General features: G+C 42.4%; 1 protein-coding gene across 4 annotated transcripts; it reads right to left on the bottom strand.

Annotated features, from left to right (window-relative positions):
- Nucleotides 1–129: 129 nt before the first annotated feature.
- On the bottom strand, nt 130–17,882 carry Cmpk (cytidine/uridine monophosphate kinase Dak1). Of its 4 annotated transcripts, none has more exons than XM_050167240.3 (7): nt 17,771–17,882; nt 16,922–17,021; nt 15,185–15,331; nt 14,242–14,379; nt 12,951–13,030; nt 11,706–11,805; nt 130–3,249 (listed from the first exon to the last, which is right to left on the bottom strand). In XM_050167240.3, the coding sequence occupies exons 2-7, from the start codon at nt 17,003–17,005 to the stop codon at nt 3,199–3,201; spliced, it is 600 nt and encodes a 199-aa protein (XP_050023197.1). In that variant the 5' UTR covers nt 17,006–17,021; nt 17,771–17,882; the 3' UTR covers nt 130–3,198. The 4 variants fall into 4 exon arrangements, with proteins under 4 accessions (XP_050023197.1, XP_050023195.1, XP_050023196.1 ...); XM_050167238.3 differs by lacking the exon at nt 17,771–17,882 and adding an exon at nt 17,406–17,609; XM_050167239.3 differs by lacking the exon at nt 17,771–17,882 and adding an exon at nt 17,305–17,399.
- Nucleotides 17,883–18,573: the final 691 nt, after the last annotated feature.

Genomic DNA, 18,573 nt, shown 5'->3' with positions numbered 1-18,573 from the left:
CGTTCAAAAATTCAAATGCCATAGCGCATGCATTATACATGACGAAGCCATCTTGACAGTTTGTCCACTTGCAGCTAGGTTCGGCTGTTCGTGGTATCCACAGGTGAAAAACACACTGGGCTCAGGATAATCAGTTCTATGCAGCACAAGAGGTTTATTGTACAAGCAATACATATGACCTACAGCACAGACAAAAATTAATCGCATCATAAACAGAGCAATACTGGTAATATAATCAATGCCTCCTACTTTTGTACCACAAATTCAAAAGTCCCAAGACATGGCGAGCCTATATAGCAGTGTCATGCTCCTTGCTTTCGGCTGTATAATATAAAAAGCTGCAAGAGCATTAAACACCGGTCAAGTATCGCAGCTGTACGTATTTAAGGAAACAGTTCAGAAGGAAAGAGTTGTGCTAAAAGTGCATATGGGGTCTATGTTTATACATCTTTCTATAAAAGTAAGCCAACATTCTGCCTACACAAAAAATGCTCTTTAAACATTATGCTTACGTATGTCATGTCATTACCACCTGAATTACAGCTCTCTGTTGACGAGTTGAGATTTGCAGCTCAGGTGCGTATCTGTAAGTCGTTGCCAAAAGGACCGCTTCTTGGCTTAGTTGCCCAAAATACATGTTTACCTCTAATAAGATACAAACAGACTGTTCCTCTTGTCTTCCTTTTTTTGTGTGTCCTTTCACCGGCAAATCTGTCTTTTGCAGCAATGAAAGTCACGCTGCCAAAAAGTCGTGCTTGAAGACAGTACTTTGTGCATAACCGGTACACCTGGGTATGCGCCCAAACCCAACCGAAACCAAACTTTCTCTATGGCTGCAAATTATGTGAACAAAAATGCAGTACGCTGATCTCGGTGCAGCAGACGTGGCTGTAGACTACACTACAATATAAAATAGCGTTTTCACATGGCATCAACCATGCACACCCTGAAGACCTTGTCTAGTTGCAAGCAGTATTGCTTGCAACTAGTCATATGATATGACTAATAAAAATCTGGCCCCTCGATTAACCCCCTTTCTTCTCGTTCACTAAAATTGATGTATCACGGCATGATGGAAATGCAATTTACCATACGTTGAGAACTTGATTTGTTCAATGAACAGCTTTATTTTTGTTTGTTTGCTATGGCAATAAAAGCCGTGACCATTAGCTTACACTTTGCTCACTGACGAACCCATACTTTTGTAATCAACAAAGTATTTTGAAACACGTTCAGCTTCCGTTGCACCACACACAGTTAAAACGGGCACCAAGAGACTCAACGAAAACAGAGATTCAGATCCTTCTGCCAAGAAAGGCAATACATTCTTGACCAATAACTGTAGCTTTCAAGCAATGAACACAAGTTTTCGGGTGGCAGAGACAGTTCAAGCCGTTTTTGCCATGCACAAATGCATTTGTCCAGCAGCAAGTGAGAAGATGGTAGAGACAGCTCTCGGCTTGTCTTATGTTTCTGTATTATCTACAGTGCTAATACAATATTTGAGCAAAACATTTGTCTGTTTCAGCTAAGTTTAGGACATCTCACACAGTTGCACACGTTATGTTGGTGATCACTTTAGTCCTAATAATCAAACTAAAATGAAGTGACCCATGCAGCTCATTTTATTAAATAGGAAGATCACATTATAATATTCTTTCAGCTGGCCCTGCAAGTGATCTGTACCATCACTTTTAACCAAAAACGAATTGTATTCCTAATACTAGCATGGAACTATAAATTTGAATGGGTTAGCAAAGAAAGGTGACCACATTTGTTGTTGACAACAGTAAATATGGGGAAATTCCGCAAGATGCACGCACCTTTTTGAGGCAGAACCCAGAAGTGAGCAAGGGCAGCCTCATACCTAACTCTGTTGTTTAGCCAAGTGGACTTAACCTGTGCAAGAAATTTCCGAAATGTGTTGTCCAAAACTTGTGGTTTCCACAGATGGTATATCTCATTTCTCTGAGAACATCAAAATCAATGTATCCGCACCCGGTATGCTGCTTCTCATATTGCGTCTATTGCTTCCAACTGCCTGACAGCTGTGATGCCTGTGCTGCTTCGAATCTGTGGCAACGTACCACGTGTAACCATCTGCAATTGTTCAGTTCCCTGTCAAAGCTTTAAACCTGGTGAGAATCGCCAAGACTGAAAAATTTGGAAGGCCCTGCTGTTCTACCTCAATAGGGGCAAGTCCACTTGTAGATGCCCCGAGTTTCCACTACTGTTCGCTTCTGGTTTGTCGCAAATCTTCCCGTTTGCCTTGCGATTTCTTAAAAGTGACCTTTGATCTCTTCCCCACTGATAGCATCGCCTAGCATTTTACTGCTGCCTTTTCATGGCACAACATTTGTTATCCATTTAGTTTGAAGGCCTGTACAAAAAGCTGAACCTCCCTAAGCTACCACGTACAAGGACACCTTACTACACTTTTCCAAACTCAAACTACAGAGTTCTATGTTCTGGTGGGCTGCCTTAATAATAACAGAAAGCTGAAAATGCCCTTTCCTGCACTAACAATGTATCGCAGAAAGTATACACCCCGTCTTGCACTGTTCTTGTCTTCAATAAAAAGAAAGGTGAATGACTTGGTGCTTTTCCTGATGCACCCACACATATATTTTGCTCTTCTGACTTTTGAAGGCCCTGTTACACCGGGAAACAAGTTGGCAAACATTGTTGCCCGCAAACACATTGTAGGCATCTCTGTCACACTGAAGCATCAAAGGCTGTCGTGTACACGAAAAGAACACATAACCTGACATTTGCTGATGCTCTAGCCTGACTGGGCCACCAATAAGACATTGTCAGCAGACAACATACGCCAATTCATCTTGTCTAAAAGAGTCCACAGTTTTTGTACACTCCGGGCAAGCCTAAAGAATGCCTCCAGCAGTGAAAAAACATCTTCACAAGCATGCTTCATATAGTGATTGGTCCAGTGCGCAATGCAGGGTACAGAAGTGCTAAGCACGCACAGAGAGAAACGAGCGACTCGGGAAGGCAGAAAACACTGTAAATGCCATGCTAAGCCATTAATTGAAGCAGAGCTCCCACACAGTCCAGTTTACAGCAAGAATGTCACAATATTTGTCCAGAAAAGGCTAAAAGATACTCGTAATCCTTTCACATACACGTAGTAATCTCAACTATGCAGACAGTGGGACATGTGCAGTTACGAGCTGCTTCTGTTCACTTGGTCGATTCGAAAGGCTCAAAATGCTTTGCAACGCCTTCAAAGACCTGAAAAAGAGAGAGAGAAGTACATTGCACACTTAAAAGGGGGGGTACAGGATGTCCTAAGATTACAGATGTGTGATTCCTGAATTGCACAGTACAATTAACCTCATTATAATGAAGCTGCATTCGACAGGAAGATACCTGTTATATACAATATTAAAAAAAAAAAAATGACATTATGGGGTTTTACGTGCCAAAACCACTTTTGATTATGAGGCACGCCGTAGTGGAGGGCTCCGGAAATTTCGACCACCTGGGGTTCTTTAACGTGCACCTAAATCTAAGTACATGGGTGTTTTCGCATTTCGCCCACATCGAAATGCGGCCGCCGTGGCCGGGATTCGATCCCGCGACCTCGTGCTCAGCAGCCTAACACCATAGCCACTGAGCAACCACGGCGGGTCATATACAATATTCATCACAAGCATATAGTATTTGTTACATGGTGATAATGACAACAAACATCTCAGATATTCTTTGTTATATCCTATAAGTTGTATCATTGTTCATTATATCAAGTTTTGACTAGTTAAAATGAAACCAGAGCATAGTACAAGGATGTAATTAAAGCACATCTTAAGTGAGCAACAGTCCTCTGCTACTCTTTTAAGTGTATAACTTCAGACCTTAATTAGAGACATATCACCTGATAAGTGAACACTCATATTTTTAAAATAGGTAATGCACACCTATTTCAGTAAGTCACATCAAGGGGTCAAATTGCACTACCTCGCCAATATGCAATTTTTCTAAACTGTTCAAATAGAAAGCAAACAAATAAAAAAAATGCGGGGTGTGAGAGTACCTGGATGTCACCGAATCGAATATTACTATTAGATTTTTCCAATAATCTGCACGTTTGGTGAAACACCTGGCGTGGTTGGTGCCTTAAGAGGAAGCTTTAGCTCGGGCCAAACTACATCTGTTAGAGCATCCAAAGCGGACAAATTTGATATGTCGATTGATATCTTTCGTGAATTGCTTACATCGTTTACAAGAGTTTTAAAAAGCTTCTACTCGCACATACGTGGTTTACTTGAGAGCCATGTATATTATATCAACTTTGTCCGCTTAGATGTACTATTAGGTGCATTTTACAGGATTGTGATATCGTCTTTCATTGTTGAGTTACAGAGTTACAAACTTCATAGTTTCATACTCTGACAATTTTTGCCAACATTTATTAAAAAATTGACGATCCAAATAAAAAATGCACAGCCAACAGTCATTAGATTAGAACTAGTATCACTTTTAAATGCAACAAATCTCATCAAATTTGGTGCACTCATAGCTGAGAAAAATGATTTCTCCTTTCCCACTATTTAGATGGGAGTCCCCGAGATAAAGCCTCCTCTGAATGCTATTACCCACCGTCACAACCAAATTCCAAAGATTTTGTGCGAGACAGCAGGAATTGTTGACCTAATGATGCTGCACTGAACCCCATTGAGCTTCAAGCAAACTGAGCACGAGAAGTGTGGGGGAGTGGTTTATCCCCCCCCCCCAAGTGCACTTGTAATTTTGACAGGTGGCCTGAACATTATCAGAGAGAGTTGACTGACGCCATTCTGGAGACGTTGAATTGTCGTTGGAAAAGACGCCATCCAAGAACGAAAAGGAAAACTGGTTGCCGCCGTGATGGCAAGGCTGAGGCCACGTGTGGGAAGGACCCGAAGAAGAAGAAGAAAAAAAAAAGAGACATTACCCCCAAGTAGAGAAAAAGTGCTTAAAAACAGCATTGCGAATGATTGACGGGTGTATTCCTGAGAGTTTAGACAGCTCCCCAGAGCGGCAGCTTGGGCACGTTGGAAAAAAAAAAGAAAAATAATGCCACACGCACACAGGGAACGGCGAACAAAAGCTGTGCATACTTTGGAAAGTGTGATCACTCTAACAACATGGTCAGGTGCTTGAGGGATCAGATTGGTGTGTCGCCTTTTCTAGCGCAGCCGTGGCTGCGAATGGCTGCCATCACATAGGCCAGCCACACACCCTGTTTTAGAGGTAATCTGTGTTAGAGGTAATCTGTGCAAAGGTGGGCGTTTCGAGATGGCGTGGCATTATGTGCGCTGCTTTCCGACACTCTTTGTACTGGAGATAGTCTAACCTCGAGTTTCGGAGGTGCATTCGGAGACAAGGCATTCGATCCCTGCCGCCAGCGCTTTTCATGATAGAGTTGTTCAAATGCGGGCAACACAGCCAGCCACAGGGGACACCAAAGGCTGACTTCGCTTAATTTGTACCGTCGATGTGAAAATATTATGACACAGCATGAAATAGTATTTTTAGTCGACAACTCTCAAATTCAACAAAATGATTTTTTTTTCTCATTAAAATTTGAATTTGATTGATCAATAATCCGTAAAATTCTGTCCTTCTGTCTAAGAAAAATCTATTGATGACTGTGCTTCGAAATTTCAATGTAACGAGGCAAATTGCAGATTTTAGCAACTGCGTTATATAGTTAAACCTCAACTTCTTGATATGACAAAGTATTTACCTTTTCATAACCTTTTGTTCATAGAACACCATGTACTTAGAAACTCAACATAACAAAGTGTGTTAACATGCAATTTCAATATAACGAAATTTCGCTCCCTCTGTAAAGGAATGCAGAGACAATAAATGGAAACTTCTGCGGATGACACAGATGGTCAAATGAGTTGAATTACAAGCAGCTGCTTGCAAACAAACCTCTCAAATTGCTCGAGACGATGTGACAAGAGCAACTGCCAATGTGGAGCCGTCCACATAGAAGTCCAAGCGCGGTGAGATTCTGTCAGGGCCTGTGCACCTTGTGCTTTTGGGGCGAGTGAAAGTGTGCGAGGGTGAGACAAGAAAGATGGTGGCTTCACGAGTGCCACGCAAGCAAGGGGAAAGAGGGGGAGGGGAGCTCGCTTGCGGTAACGCGATCAAGGAGGGGGAGGGTGGGTGTAAGTTTGGCGCTTGGCGATTTCAGACACGCCTCTGGGCTGTGCACGGCTGTAATAGCGGATGAGCGCGCGTGCAGCCGCGCACCCTGCTTTAAAGGTAATCTGCTGTGTGTGTGAAGAGTGGGCACGCCGAGACAGCGTGGCATCACATTAGCTGTCTTCCCTAGCTGTCTTCCCGCGTGTTTAGTATCGGAGGTTGCGTAATCTCGAGTTTCAGTGACTCGTCAGAGCGAGATGCAGACAAAGCATTCACTTCCCACTACCGGCGTTTTTCACGACAGCGTCGTTCCAGTGAGGGCAGAGTGCGCCTGAAATAATGGCTGGCTTCGCTTAATTTGTATCGACAATGTGAAGATATTGTCGATGTACGTGGCATGAAACTGTATAATTCATCACCGGCTCCCAAATTTATCAAGATGAATAGTTTTCTGAAGTCCAATTTGCTTTTTTTGATCGCCTAATAATTCAGAAAATTCTGCCGCCCCAGTCCTTGTGAGAAAAATTGATCGGCGACTGTACTTATTTGCATAAAAGGTCAAATTTCAATGCGACGAAATTTCGATATAACGAAGCAAATTGCCGATTTGACCTAGTTTGTATGTAGAGGTTTAACTGTATCGAGGTTTAACAAGATAGCAAGGTGGACGAGTTGGTTAGGATTCATCATAGTACTTTTGGTAACAGCGCAAAAGCAATATGGACAAACCCTAGAAATATATAACATGGCGCCATGTTGTCGCATTTTTCTTCCTTTTGGCCGCGGTGCTCTTGCGCTGTTACCAAAAGTACAATAATATTGAGGTTTAACTGTGTGCTTGTAACGAATATTGGGTATAACGAAGTTATTTTTGTGTTGGACTTGGAAGCTGCGGCAGCTAACTTACAGCGCCGGTCACGTTCATCCTTCTACTGATTGCAGATACTGACATCACCAATACGCCCGTGAAGCAATTCACCTTGGTGGAAACATCGTTCATTTTTTCTGGTGATCGGCAACGGTCATCTGTGATGTCATTCCGAGAAGCGACTGTGCTACCAGGGGACATCACTATATTAACAGGAACAAGAGGCTGGCATACTTCACCTGGCAGCAGCGGCAGCTAACCTACAGCGTCGCTCACGTTCATCCTTCTACTGATTGCAGGTCTGCATTTTCTTTGTAACCATGATTTATTAGCATACATAGCTTTCATTGCTGCTGCTGCTGCCACTGAAGTGTACTGTCCTTTGTTTTGCCATGAACCTGACACGCTCAGAAGAAAACAAACTTGTAAAGGATCTAAAGCATGACCTGTCTGAAATGCGCCAGTCGCTCGAGAGGGAACTGTGGAAAGAGCTCCGCGAGGTCAAGGCTTCTCTTGATTTCATGAACAAAACCTTTGAAGACATTACAAACTGACTGTAAGAAATTGAAACAGAAAATACTAAATTGAAGGCCGAAAACAGCTCCCTCTCGGGTGAATGCGCCATCTTGAAGGATAAGGTGTCCGAAAATGAACTGAGAATCATTCAACTGGAGCAATACTCGAGAAACAGGAACACTGACATAAAGGGTATTCCTACGGCAACGAACGAAAACCTCGACAGCATACTTAGGGCTATGGGTATACAATGAACGAACGAATTTCAGAGAGCGACATTGAGATATGCCACCGTGTACCAACTCAGGACGCCTCACGAGAGAATATTGTTGTCCAGTTTCATAGCCATTATAAACGGAATGTGCTGCTTGAAAAGGCACGAAAAAAGCGCATTACCACCGCTGACATTGGACACCAAAATTCCCAACCCATATGCATAAACGAGCACCTTTGCCCTGCATTGAAATTGCTGCTTGCAAAGACAGTAGCCAAAAACTCGCAAGGACAGTTGCCAAAAAAAAAAAAGACTAGAAGAGCTGGCGTTTCTGCTGGACAAAAGAGGGCAAAATATTCGTGAGGAAAACTGAGTCGTCACATGTTCTTCGTGTCACAAAGCTCAGCGACCTATATAAGATAGAGTAAGTCACGCATGTGTACACCTTTCATTTCGACAACATGGAACACCGCCTTTTATCGGTTTCAGAATTGCGCACATGCTGCGAAACAAGAAATATTTATCTTTGCTTCACATTAATACCCAGTCCGCTAGAAATAAAGAGGAAGAAATACAATGTTTGTTTTTGCGTAGTGCTTTTCAGTTTGATGTGATGCTGACTGAGACATGGTATCGAGATGCTACAGAAGTGTTGCAAATTCCAGGATATACTTCTGACTTTTTAAACCACGGCTTTAAAAATGGGGGTGGAGTTATGATGCTAGTTAAATGTAACATCAGCTGTGTTATTGTAGAGGCATTTTCGAAAATTACCCCCGACTTCGAAATACTCACCATCAAAAGCGCTGTTAAGAGTGTAAAGCGTAACGTATCGTCCACCTAATGCGAATGTTTTCAATTTCTTTACATTTCTGGAAACCTCCCTAAGCTATTTTAACGATATGGCCGACACTGTGATCCTTGGAGGGAGGTGACATGAACATCGACTGCTTGCATCAACAATCAAATCATAACGAATTTTGTAGAATCTTGCATGCAAACAACTACATCAACGTAATTAGCATACCGACACGAGTGCAACCAAATTCATCGACTCTGCTTGACATCTTTATTACCAATATTACCTCTGAGCATCTCATTGCTGGCGTCATGAGGGATCACTTCCCCATTTTTCTTTTAACGCAGTGCGCTAAACCATCAAACACATTAAAACCCTGGCCTCCCTAAAATTAGAGACAGATAAATTCTTGTACACTGGAATCATTTTGCTGTAATCTGTGTCTCGCTGATTGGAGCCAAGTCATAGATTCTACTGAACCAGAATAAATCCTATACTAAGTTCATAAAGGTCTTTAAGGCGGTGTATGACCAAAGTTTTCCATGTAAGTTAAGAAAACGAGCTCGGAAAGCCTGTAAGCCATGAGTCACATGGGAACGCTTGCAGAGTATGAAAGAAAAACATAAGCTCTACCAGCGTTTCATGAAAACAAGACACCCGACTGACTTGCATGTTTCTAAGCGTTTCTGAAACAATCTAAACAAACACCTCTGAGAAGCAAAACGGATATACATGACCAATCTTTTTTTCTCCTGAATTGTGTAGGAGACCCCACCTAGTCTGGAAACTACTAAATGCCGTACTGCAAGGTGACTCCAAAGAGGAATCAATCAATTTTAGAGGCGAGACATTAACAGATACCCGATTAGCGGACTCCATTAACGAGTACTTCACATCATTAGTCAATAGTAAGCACGACCCCAATTGCCTTGAGTACTTAACAACACGAATAATGGATAGTGCATTTTTTGTTTTCCACTACAGTGCACGAAATTGTAAGTTCCGTCATGTCCCTGCGGAACAGTATGTGTACCGATGCTGATTACTTCCAGGTACAACCTGTAAAATATGCCATCAATATAATCGCGCCCATTTTAGAACATGGAGTCAACCTTATGTTTTCCATCGGCACTTTCGCCATAGGACTTCAGACATCAAAAGTATCAGTGATTTTCAAGGGCGGTGATACCAACGACTTCTCTAATTATAGGCCAATTTCAATTATTCCCGTGTTTTCAATATACATTGAAAGGTTGGTATATGAACACATGTCCAACTTTTCAATAAAGCACAGCATAATCACGCCATGTCAGTACGGTTTCAGAAGAGGTTGCTCAACCGAAACGGCCCTCCTCAGCCAAAAAGAACACATTTTGCAGTCCCTTGAAAATCGACTATGCACTCTAGGCATATTTATTGATTACTCTAAAGCATTTGACTCAATTAATTACCAGTCCTTACTTGAGAAACTGGAACATTAAGGCTTTAGAGGCACTTTTCTAACACTTCTCACATCGTACTTTCATCATCGTCGGCAGCAAACCACTGTCAACGGTATTCTGTCTGAAGTAAAGCCAATGCATGCTGGTGTGCCTCATGGCAGCATCTTAGACCCATTACTCTTCAACACATATGCGAACGATATAGTAGACATAGACACTAACACAAAATTTATTATATACGCAGATGATACAAGTATTTTCATAACAGGGTGTGATCCTTCTAGCCTCATAGAAAAAGGCAACATGGTATAATATAAACTTCACGCTTGGAGTGTCGCTAACTCATTAAACTTAAATGCTGCAAAGACGAAAGCAGTTTTATTTTTTTGTTTTATTTCGCCCTCAACATAAAGCACTCAATGCTTTAAGCACGCAATGTAACCACAGTCTAAAGATGGGGTCATCATATATACCAATATCGCGCGAAGCTAAAAGTCTTGGTGTCGTTTTTCAAGAACACATGACGTGGACAGTTCAAGTAAATGAAACATTAAATAACCTCTCAAAAACTGTAGGGCTTTTGTGCAAATATCGCTACATCCTGCCTCAGAACATAAAATTGTTAATTTACAAATACCTGTTTTTGTTGGAATTATCATACTGCTATTTAGTATGTGGCACGACAACACAAAATTAACACTCAGAAAATACATAAACTTCAAAAGAAAGCCCTTCCCGACATTGTTAATGCTGCATACGTTGCACACACTAAATCAATCTTGAAGGCTCTAAATCTATTACCAGTGAATGGGCTTTACCCTATAATGTTAAATAAACGCTATAAATTGGAATTGAAAAATAACAATTCATTTCTAACTGAATTGTCCGGACTATGCTGGCTTGAGCATGTCTGTACATTGAGAATGCGTGAACTTTGGAAGGTGCCTAGAACCCGTACAAAGTACGGCACTCGGATGTTAAAATACCAGATACCTGTGCTGCTTAACAATTCAGAGTTCCAAGTATAATACAATGCCACACCTAATTGTCTTATTTGTTTTGCTGTGATGTTCTGTTTTTTAGTGTTTTTTGCTTCCGCAACATAATGTGTAATCTCATGCAGTATTTCATGTACTCATGTGAACCTATCGTGTGTTCAAGCATATTTCGTTTTTATTGTATTATTTCTTTTTTTACACAATAATTTGTTATTATGCTTCTTTTACTAGTATTTATGACAATAGCAGCTGATTTAAGACCGTACAAAAAATACACCTGTCTTCTGTACACTGTTCGGTTTATTTATGTTGGCGTGCTGTATTTGCTGTGCGCCTTGTCTTCCAGTACTCGAGGGTGCAGACCTCGTCAAGCCTGATAGCTTTTTGTCTGTGCCCACCAAGTGTCTTTGATACTGAAATAAATGATTGATTGATTGATTCACTATAACAAGGTTGCACTACATTAATGGCAATTTTTTTCTGATATTCACAATTTGGACTAACGAATTTTACCAATACATCATGCCTGACAAACAATGCAAGCAAGACAGAAATGGTGCACCACATGAAAACAACATTCGAAGATCGTGTGTTAGCAAGTTAGACGTGTTTGCTCTACACAAAGTAATTAAATATACATACAATGCTACCAGTAAAGCAATGCATAGCATTATGTCTCACATTCTTGCGGACAGGAACAAGAACTGCCTACCTCGTTGGGGTCATTGCAGCTTGTGTCGGCCCGCCTGACCAAATTCTGCTTGTCGTAGTATTCCACAATAGGAAGCGTGTCATTTGTGTACGTCTTAAACCTGCACATGAGATCACATTTGACTTTGCAGCCAACGCAATGGGCCCACATTGTCATTTGAGTGACTGATCTATCAAGTGTGCAGCAGACGCTTCTGACAGTGGTTCCTAACCCTTTCAGAAATCATGAACCTGCCTGACGCAAATCATTATAGACAAAACTAGAAGGAAATGCACGACATGAATGCATAAATGCAAAAACTGAAAGCCACTGGCACACCTATCTCAACACGTTTTTCTAATGCACTCCACACAGTATGATACATTTTGTTGCATAGTTTGAGTCAGAGAAATCTTGTGGTGTATGCATTGTATTTTCAATGTGCTTATCATAAGTGCTTGCAACTGTTAAGCACAACTTCATCAGACCTCTGTACCTCAAAAAAAGTACACCCTTTGGAGCATTAATTGTCCTCAAAGAATTGTTATCTGCCTTGCTTGTGTTTCCTTTCTTGAAAAATCTGTGTTGTCACTTTCTTGTCAAGAATGCAAGTCAAGCTGATAACACACATTCTGGGTGCGCTGTGTTAGAGAAAGAAAAGGCAAGCAAGATAGATGACGATTACTGTTTAAGGACAACATAAGCCCCAAAGCGTGCAAACCTTTCTTAGAGTGATAGACACAGCAACTGAAGAAATAATCTCAGTGCATTTTACGACTTGTGATCCTTTGATGACCGGTTCATCAGTTTTCAGGTCTATAGAAGGGTTCCAAATGCATAGTTGAAAGGCTTTCAAGCTGAATTTAGGCTATCTAATGTCTTCAAGGAACATCCTCCAGAAAGAACTCTTGCAGCGGCAAATGTAGGGAGCAATTTGTCCTTACTCAGGGTTCCATCCTGCACTTGCAACATGTAAGCTGCTGTGTCGTTGTGATCCGACCAGCTCTTCAATATAATCAAGAGAATGCTTAGGTAATTCTAGTAACGTAACAGTGATTGTCATACTATTTCTTATGACAGCCAGTGCAAATAATATGTAGCCCGCAAAAGCTCTCTTTGTTTCCTACTGTTCCATTCTTCAGTTACTGCAATCACACATACACATGTTAAAAACAAAGGAAAAGAAACAAGGACTGGGGGAAGAAGGACAGACATTCTGTCCATAGTAGCAGTTATGCTGAGACAAAATTTATCGATTGTGCTCACCTTTTGCGGAGACTCTCTATGTTGTCGTCCGTGCGGCCACTGCCTGCCTGGCCTCTGCTGAGACATCGCTGCACACAGACCTGCAAAATGCTTGCGTTAAATTCAAGCTCCGAGGCATTGCAGATTTTCGTTTGAATAATCTGGCGCTAAGTAAAACATGGGTGGACAACAACCAGTGGAGATGATACAAACAGACAAACTGTTAAAACAAGTTACACGTGTACAGTCTAAATTAAATCAACCACTGATATAAGGTTCATGATCACCTTGCAAAAAGAAGGACGGTCCCTGTGCCCATCCGCACAGATGATCAAAGTCGGGCACAAGGTTATTGCCATGAATTTAGGCGCACATTTCTTTTTCCCTATACCGTGGGCAGTACTTGGTGATGTGCATTAAACACGCAGGCAGGCTGTATTTAAGTGACCACATCTCCAAGACTACAAGGTGGGATAAAATGTGCATTACAATGAGGACAAAGAAGGTGAAATCGTATTGCGGACCATGTTGTACAAGCAGTAAGCTGATTGCTGCTCTGCGGTTTGGTATCAATGTTTTGCTGTTCTAGGACTGACACAGTCAGGTATCCGCAGCAGGGGGCGCCCCTTCATGCCGGACCCTTAGCAAGAACAGAGTCAAACCGTAGCTTGTGAAATGTGTTGGAACAGCTACGGCTGTGCACGCACACACAGAAGCATCTGATTCGCTCCCGTCTTGACATGTATGCAGCTTCTGTAAAAGAGCTGGTGTATGGTTTTTCATGGGGCTTCTGCAAGCTGATTAAGAGACACCTTTCACATGCTTTGGGTTGCCGACATCAAATGATGCCACCACCTACTTCAAGCACCGCTCAGCGCCAGCGTCCTATCGGGTACTGCAGAAGCAGGCCAGTCTTGGCAGTGCCAAGCTTCATTATTCTAGCTAGGAAATGATGGCAAGGAAGCGGGCCAAATCACAGCCTTATTGAGACAGCAGTCCCAAACGCTAAGAAGTGGAACATGTCCCGCCTAAATTGGGACATCTGGTCACATTGGGTTGCATGCACAAAAATATGCAAGTATTAACAAAAATTAAACAAGTATGTTGACCTGCCAATATCCCAATTTTAATAACAGCCAGTGCCTTCAAAAAGGAAAAAAAAGGTGCAAACCAGGCTGTACATCAAGCTCTTTGGCCTCGCATTAGTGATAAAGCTCTTTGGCCTCGCATTAGTGATAAATGACGACAGACTTTACAGTACAGTGTACACACAGTCATGGCAAGGTGCAGCTAGGACTCCGAGCGTTCTCACCTCCTCTGGGCACTCGAGAAAAAGCACAAACTGCAGGTTGACCCGGTCTGACATCTCCCGGTTCCAGCCGTCCAGGTTGTCTTTGTTGCGTGGGAAGCCGTCAATTAGGAAGTGACTCTTCCCACTCGACTGCATCGCCTGGGCAGTAGGTGAGCATCTCTCTATTACTGCTTGTCAATCTAAAATGGTTCCTCCTAGTGCAATTAGGCTGAAATATACTCTGACAAATTTTGCCTCGTTTTCCACTGTACCAGTGCTGCTACACAAATAGCAGTTAGGTGAGGTTTCTAGCAGCTTCGAGTGGGGCTAATGTCTGTGTAGAAGCGCTAAGTATATTAAATGATGGACCTCCTTGCTGCCCTCTTTAGCATCTTTATAGACAAAATAGGACAGGACATCATTCTTAGTTCTGCTGGTGTAAATGAAGAAGATTGGCCTCAGCCAAGGTATGAAAGCTCAGTGGGGACAATGTCTGACTATTGTCGACAAAACATGAGAATGTTTGGCATTCAGGCTGCTGAGTATGCTGACAGGTGCCATTATAAATTGGTGGCATTGGCTTAGCCACCATGAAAGCAACTTGATCCACATACATATATTTCTATTTGTATACCTGTTCTCATTGGATATATTTTATTACTTGAACATGTGTGGCAAGTCTGTATTCTTAATGATGTATAATTCTGTTTAGTAATGTGTTTTATTCAACCTCAGATATCAAATAAAAATGTGTGAAAAAGAAAGAACAGTGCATTAATGCAAGCCTTTCTTTAAAATTTTCTTTTTCCCTCTGCTGAGCAGACTTGCCTTGCATGTATTATAACTTTGCGAGACACTTCCAAAAATAGCACACTTCATTTGGAACACAAGTGGTAAACAAGTGTACTTGTATACTGAAAGTATCACAAGAAAACAAGCAGAATGGGAGTACAGTTCAACCCACCCGATCCAGTAAGCGGCAAGTTATCTCCACAGGCACAATAGTGCCATTGCGAATGTGGTGGTCAATGACCTCGCCGAACTGGGAACCCGGGGTGCCTTTCTCTTCCCGCAGAAGGTCTCCTGCTGACAGGTGCTTGTAGCCAAATCTCTGAACACACACGGAATTAAGGAAAACAAGGTAACACACATTGCGTGTTAAGATGGAGCACAATATTTAATTTAGAACTTGTCCTAGTCGGCATTTATTACACAACACATTTACCACTAAAGACATGGAATGTAAATGAAACATGCACTGCATCATCCATGTCATCATCCGAGTTTCTTTTGCTGTTCTCGTTTTTCTTTAGCAGTAAACGTCACGCACAATACGTATGGATGAAATCAGACTTGTCTAGAGTGGTCCAGTGGTTGGCTGTGGACTATGCGAACGTCCATAGCTGCTACCTAGCGGTGGCTCTTATGTTTCACATATGTTTCTCCTATAGACCTTGGACCCAGCATGCGGCATGACCATGTGTAATCTCGTTGCAGTGTCAGCCTGTGCTTTTTTTTTTTGCGAAAGCTGGCTGACAACTCAACCAATTGGTCACTTTAAACAAGTATGGTTCCGTCTGTACGGTGAAATAAACAGAGGCCATATTTTGTAATAATTATTTGCCTTTCATTTTATTCCCATTACACATCCCGCTGAGAGAATGAAGCTCACAATTACATGATGCTGCAAATGACCCAATGATGATGCATGAAAAGGATGGATTGGGAAAATAATCATTACGAGTAGTGGGCCAGAGACTGCTTCATATATAAGTGTTCTCACTGGCATTACAGGCAAGAACAATAAACTGGATTTCACTTCCAGTGCAATGCAAGTTTCTTGTTGCTACATCTTCCAGCTGCTTTCGTTTACGCGAACCATTAATTGACACCAACAGCCACTTCACATTTCCTCTAAACATATGATGCTGAAAGAGTAAGACGTGTTCTCATTAACTTCTAAAAAACTATTGACCATGACCAGTCAATAGCGCTCAAAAGTGGTTTTACTGCCACTTTATATGGAGTAGATTTTAAGTGCTAAGTGAATAAAGACATGAGCCTGCCCATAGCCTTTCTCAAAGTGCTGCTGTTGGTGCCAGCACAGCAAATTACTACACTACTGCATGAGTAAAGGCATGTTGCATAGTGGAGGGAGGGCAATTTCACAGCACCTGCTCAGTTCAGGCCTCAGTACGGAAGTTACATGTAGCTACACCCGCATGGAACTGCGCTCTTAAATCCAGCATTTACATATCCCCTTTTCTGTTTCGCAATGCTTGAGTGCTCTTGACAAGGCCGTGGCAATATACAACCTATAAGTGCCTAGGTCATGCGCCCACAGGCAGCTACAAAAGACTGGAAGCATCATCTAGGAGCAAAAGCAAGGTACAACCAGCCGCACATAGTGCTTAAACATTATGCTGAGTGAGTGTTAAAGCACGAACTGACAAAAGCGAAGACAAACTCGCAGGGGAATTACAACCTACACTTACAAGTAATGCGTCCGCATATTTCGTCATAAGCGAGGCACATTTGTGCCAAGCTTCACGGCCGTTTTGTTTACTTTATTTACGACATAACAATGCACTGTCCACGGAACGTATGACATTGTAAAAAAAAACGTACTATGCAAGCACATTAGGAACTGTTAAGCATGGCGCTACGTACAGTGGCGTGCTGCACCGAAAGTGCCGCATACCTCGACTAGTTTCTGGCACTGCGTCCCTTTGCCCGAACCCGGCGGCCCCAGAACGAAGACCACGTTTGGCTTGGGACCAGACATAGCTTTTAGAGGACCCCTGTAAGGAAAGGACACAGTCGTAAGCGCGTCACAAAGGTCAAAGGTGAGAGATCGTCCCACTGAAAACGAAAGCATGCGTTTTTAACTCGAATACGGCTAGCGGAAAAACAAAAAAAGAAAAAAAAAACATGCACTGCAGAGAACCGGCCCCACTAGAACGCCAAAAATATACACCGTTTACTATGCGCTACGTCCAAAACACTACACATACCTAGCTACACCCGCTCTGATCGGCAAGCGAAACACGGGCTGACTACGTTTCACACACTGAATTGGCTCACATTCGCAAGATAAGTTGGGCCGAAAGCTGGAAAGAGAAATGCAGCGGACACGGGGGCGACCGGGACGGCGATGCCATGCGAATGAATGAGGTATCACGAACCACGCCTCGCCGCTGATGACACGTGTCAACAATCCCGCCGCAGGCAGGAAACGCTCAATCGAGCAGTGGAGCGCACGAATGCTAGTCGCGAAAGGCACAAGCATCACACAGCCAACAAATGAAGAGGCTGAAGAGCGAATCCAACGAGGCCATGCCGCGCTCAGTAGCGACCTGCGACCATGAGTGAATCACCAGAGGCGCCTGTGTAACCCGTACACATACCTACTATTTAACCCCTTTAGCTTCAGTAAGCGTCAACAACGTTTGCATCTGACGAACCAGCGATTGTGATAGCAGATGCACGAACGTTGCAGACAGCCTTGAATGTTGTCGTTAAATTACTTGGTGATGTTGCATTGCCTTACCTTGGATAGTTTAAAGCGATCTATGGTAATTAAGTTAGCAAGAACCTTGGAGGATACAAGGGCGGTAGCGCACAGCTACTACTAACAAGCAAAAAGCTAAAGGCAATCGGCATCATGTAATGTCTCCACTGGCGTGAAGAAATTAACACAAGAAAGGAAAAGAAAGTTTCGTTTTATATTTCAGGTGGTAAAAATTAAAATGAACAATAAAATACTTTAACAAATGATTCTAAATAAAAAGGTTTATGGTGCGCTTTTTTTTTTTCCCCGAAGAGAAACAAAAGCATCTTAGGAAGTGCTGCCATCTTTTGTGACATTAAAAAGTTATTTTTTATTTTTTTTACCACCTCCAAGATAGCCAGCTCGCCGTTTAATCTCTAAGGCCATGCTACTTTTGGTTTGATGTTCGCAAGCCTGATTCTCTCACAGGCTCGTACTTATGACCTGACGCTCGCTTACCCATGTAAACGACGGCAGTGTGTGCGATAAAATGCCAAGGATATTCTGCTGGATGCGTCAACTGCGTCGGCGGTAGAAGAATTGACAGGTTAAAAGAGAGACTAGAGTTACTGTATATGCTACCACAGGTAGCATATACAGTAACTCAGGTAACATGCTACCTGTGGTAGCATATACAGTAACTCTAAGAGAGGCTAGAGTCACTGGAAAAGAGAGGCGTCTCAATGGCGCCATCTCTCTGCAGAGCGAGCTGGCTCTACTAGCACTCTGCTCGCGCTTTCTCCTTTGCCGGCAAGAGCGCTGCAGTGTCTCTGTAGTTTTTTTTTTTCTTCCTTTAGTTTACA

This window comes from Dermacentor andersoni, chromosome 11, assembly GCF_023375885.2.
Source record: "Dermacentor andersoni chromosome 11, qqDerAnde1_hic_scaffold, whole genome shotgun sequence".
Classification (NCBI taxonomy): domain Eukaryota; kingdom Metazoa; phylum Arthropoda; class Arachnida; order Ixodida; family Ixodidae; genus Dermacentor; species Dermacentor andersoni.
The sequence above is the reverse complement of the archived record's forward strand: the minus strand, read 5'-3'. Positions and strand labels throughout refer to the sequence as shown.

Coding starts and splice junctions, on each gene's coding strand:
- Cmpk (XM_050167238.3), bottom strand. CDS start 17,509: ATGCTTGTGCCTTTCGCGACTAGCATTCGTGCGCTCCACTGCTCGATT. Junction 15,332..16,921: donor AGTGCCAGAAACTAGTCGAG/GTATGCGGCACT, acceptor GTGTGTGTTCAG/AGATTTGGCTACAAGCACCT. Junction 11,806..12,950: donor ATAGAGAGTCTCCGCAAAAG/GTGAGCACAATC, acceptor TCTCATGTGCAG/GTTTAAGACGTACACAAATG.